Below are 4,420 nucleotides of genomic sequence, written 5' to 3' on the forward strand. Positions count from 1 at the left end.
CTTATCTCCCCCTTGTAAACATAAGGACACAGGAAATGTATCAAGGCCGACAGGAAGCGGTGCAGCTTCCTAGGTCTAACCAACGGTAGTATTATTCCCTTCAGGGGACTGTCACATTAAGTTGACAGCATACAACTACTTCATCATATCACTACTGCATAAATCTCTCTGAGAGATTTAGAAATATATTATTTCTAAAAATGGGTTAGACAGTTTGATTGGAGCTGGTAAGCCGAAGAGCTGCACTAGGTACCAGTCTGCTTTGGCTTGGTTTCTGTGGCTTCCTAATGCCAACCACTTTACAGAGCATAAAGAGTGCTTTTATGTGTCGCTGGCATGGGTGCCTCTTATGCATCACCAGAATGGGTGCCTTTTATGTGTCACTGACATATATGGACAATGAGGGTGATGGAATGGACTCTGAAACAATGGACAAGTTAAAGAGGCTGACCAAAGACAAGATGATTTCACCTGCTACCTGGAACCTCTATGGCTTTAACTGGTCAGACAGAGGTGGAAGGCATCCAGGGGGATGTTTCTCCTTCAGGAGTGATGAAGCACTGGATATTGGATATATATATGTGTGTGTGTGTATATGTAAAAATGTATATATATGTATGTATATGTATATATATGTATGTGTATGCGTGTATATATATGTATGTATATGTATATATATGTATGTGTATGCGTGTATATATATGTATGTGTAAGTATATATATATGTATGTATATATATTTGTATGTTTATATGTATATATATATATGTGTATATATGTGTATGTATGTATGTGTGTATATATACATATATATATATGTGTGTGTGTGTGTGTATGTATATATATATGTATGTATTTGTACATACGTACAAATGTGCACACATACATGTGAAATATTTCTTACCGAGACTTTAGGATCTAACATTGCTTGGCACCACTTGACAGCTTCCATAGAACAAGATCGGATTGTTTCTGTACGCCCATGCCAAAATACACGGATTGTTGCAGTTTCATATGTCGGAGCCGGCCTGAAGTAAAAGCATTAAATGGCAATTATTTCTAATCTGTGAAGTCTAAATTGTAATCATTAAGATCCTAGATCAATAGTTGTTATTCTAGAAGTTTAACTCTTTAGCATTCAAACCAGCCATATTTGGCCAAAATATTCTACTGTTTTATATTGAGACTGGCCAGGTCCAGCCTCTCACACACGCTCTACAATGCCATTCTAAAACTAAGCATTTACATCTCTAAACTACAAGATAATGCATAATTAATTTTATACTATTTTTTAATTCTTTTATTTGTTTCAGTTATTTGACTGCAGCCATGCTGGAGCACTGCCTTTAGTCGAACAAATCAACCCCAGGACTTATATTTTGTAAAGCTAGTACTTATTCTATCGGACCCTTTTTGCCAAACCACTAAGTTACGGGAACATAAAACACACCAACATCAGTTGTCAAGTGATGGTGGGGGGACAAACACAGACACATAAACATACACACACACACACACACACACATATATATATATATATATATATATATATATATATATACGGCGGGCTTCTTTCAGTTTCCATCTACCAAATCCACTCACAAGGTTTTGGTCGGCCCAAGGATATAGTAGAAGACACTTGCCCAAGGTGCCATGCAGTGGGACTGAACCCGGAACCATGTGGTTGGTAAGCAAGCTACTTACCGCACAGCCCCTCCTATGCCTGTATAAACAAACATTACATTTGGCAGCATAATCTGAATACTAAAGGGTTAATAGTTATACTCACTTGCCATTCAGACGGTAGTAGACATATTGCAATGCAAGTTGGACATGTGTATCTGGATGAAGATTAAAACTTCGCAGGAAAGTACGGCCATATTTATCATACCACAAAATGTTACATTTTACTGTCTTGGCCTGAAAATGACATAAAACTGTTACAGAGAAAATGTAGCAAGTAGAGGCAGGCTGGTTGACTGAGACACTAATAAATTAATGGTTGAGCCATTCCATTGTCTCTTTAGTCTGGCTTCAGTCAACAAGCTACAGAGGGATGACCAGCTTCCAACCAGAATTCTCCTTTTATATAAAACCTTCATTGCTGTTTCCTATAGATTATGGCTCTCAACACCACCCTATGAGATAACCTCTAAAATTTTAAACCTGATAGACAAGTTCTATAAAAAGAGACTTCAACATATATATATATCATATAATATATATATATCATCATCGTTTAATGTCTGCTTTCCATTCTAGTATGGGTGGGACAGTTTCACAAGAGCCAGTCAGGCAGAAGCCTGCACCAGACTTCTGTGACTGTTTTGGCAGGATTTTTACAGCTAGATGCCCTTCCTAACACCAAACACTCAGCAGAGTGGACTTGGTGCTTTTTACATGGCACAAGCACAGCCGAGGTCAGTTTTGGCAAGGCTTTTACAGCTGGATGCCCTTCTGAATACCAACCAATTTACAGTGTGGACTGGGTGCTTTTAAGTGGTACCTGCACTGACATGGTCACCAAGTACTTGCAAACCAAAAAACAAAAACTTTTAAGAGGGGAGGGGGCACTGGAGGAGGTGATCTTGTATTGCATGATGAAAGGCAAAAGTGAGACAGACATATAAACAGGTATCTTGCTGTGGAGGAAGTACAAGGTTACCTGGAGAGAGAAGGACAGAGATCAGGAATGAAGACAGAAACAGGTGTGCTACTGCAAAGGAAATACATGGTTACATAACGTGAGGGAAGTGCAGGAGAACGTGTGAGAGAGTGGGAAACAGCAGAATAGAGACGGTGGCAAAATGCTTGGCATACTCACAAGGGACGGGGATCAGAATATAAATGGGATGGTTGAGTAAAGGAAGAGAGGGATATAGATGGTGGTAAGTGCCGAGGCATACCCTTGAGGCTCGAACGCCATAATATAAGTGGCAGGATATTGTGACGGTAGTGTGAATAAAGAGTGCAGAGGTGGGGGAGGGGTGGCGAAAACCTGGGTATATATATATATATATTTCATTACAGAACAAATAATTTACGGGAAAATAATTTCCGAAGATATCATTGACTCTATAATTATCAAGTGTAACAATTTTAAAATGATAATAATAGAATTGATAATATAGGCGATTACAGACCCCACCCACCAAAAAAGCATTAAATAGCTGAAGGATTAAAATTAATCGAAGGACATACTAAGTATGTCTATCTGTTGGAAATAACAGTCAAATCTCTTATTTAAATCACCAAAATATATGCACATATATATATATATATATATATATATATATATATATACATACATACACACTTAGCTTTTCATCCTTTTGAGATTGATGAAATAAATACCAGCCAAGTGCTGGGGTTGATGTAATCGACTTCCTCCTTCCTACAAAGTTGCAGGTCCTGTACCAAAATTTGAAACCATTATTATTAAGGTGGTGAGCTGGCAGAATCGTTAGCATGGTTGATGAAATGCTTAGCAGTATTTTGCCTGTTGCTATGTTTTGAGTTCAAATTCTGCTGTGATTGACTTTACCTTTCATCCTTTTGGGATCGATAAATTAAGTACCAGTGAAACACTGGGGTTGATGTAATTGACTCATCCCCTGCTCAAAATTGCTGCCCTTGAGACAAAATTTAAAACCATTATTATTATCATTATTATTCTTATTATTATTATTTAGAGTAAACAACCTGAGTTTCATGAGCTGCGAATGCAGTAAGTCTTCCTTAAGATAAAATGAAAATCTAAACTTACAGTGTTCAAATATATTTTCCTTGCATCTTCAATTCCTTGATAAATGCTTTCATTCAAGTGAAGTGTAATTTCTTTTGGCGGTTCCAAGTCTCGAACAGTCATGTTTCCCTGCAGTGATCAAGTTATATATCTTATAGAAACAGCTGTTGGCAAATTATTGAGAGCAAAATGAAGTTAAACAAGAGATAATATGGAAGCTGGTCATTCCATCATAAATTAAACCTTGATTACAATAGTTTATTCAGTGTTAATGAAATGTAATGAGCAGAGAAAAGTTAATTAAAATTTCTTTTGTAACAAGGAAAACGAATCATTGGTTTCATGACTAATTTCTTTTTTTGATAAAGGTAACAACAACAATTCTAGAATTTATATTTAGATTAACCCAAAAAGCGCTTGGATTTGCATGGACTGTTGAGCACATTTTATGAAAATGAGACTACCATGCACACATAAAAAACAAAAAATAGTTAAAATATCTTCTTAGTATATAATGGTGGCAAGTTTTATATCATCTGAAAAGTCATTGGGGGGTGGGGGGTGGCGGTATTGGAGTGTTTGAGTGACATTAGACTCCAACAAATGGTCATAAATTAAATGCATCTATCTGGGTTACGATTGTGGCCTGTCATGCTTTATGTGTTAAATATATTTA

At 36.8% G+C, this 4,420-nt stretch overlaps 1 protein-coding gene across 3 annotated transcripts in view; it reads right to left on the reverse strand.

Annotated features, from left to right (window-relative positions):
* LOC106877705 (peroxisomal carnitine O-octanoyltransferase) overlaps positions 1-4,420 on the reverse strand; it is a 25,339-nt gene that overhangs the window by 5,889 nt on the left and 15,030 nt on the right. For all 3 annotated transcript variants that reach the window (XM_014926661.2, XM_052970824.1, XM_052970825.1), the window contains exons 10-12: positions 3,766-3,873; positions 1,789-1,919; positions 904-1,027 (exon numbers count right to left, since the gene is read on the reverse strand). In XM_014926661.2, the coding sequence (XP_014782147.1) occupies positions 904-1,027; positions 1,789-1,919; positions 3,766-3,873 (363 nt within the window). The remainder of the gene's footprint in view (positions 1-903; positions 1,028-1,788; positions 1,920-3,765; positions 3,874-4,420) is intronic.

Source organism: Octopus bimaculoides, chromosome 9 (genome assembly GCF_001194135.2).
Source record: "Octopus bimaculoides isolate UCB-OBI-ISO-001 chromosome 9, ASM119413v2, whole genome shotgun sequence".
Lineage (NCBI taxonomy): Eukaryota > Metazoa > Mollusca > Cephalopoda > Octopoda > Octopodidae > Octopus > Octopus bimaculoides.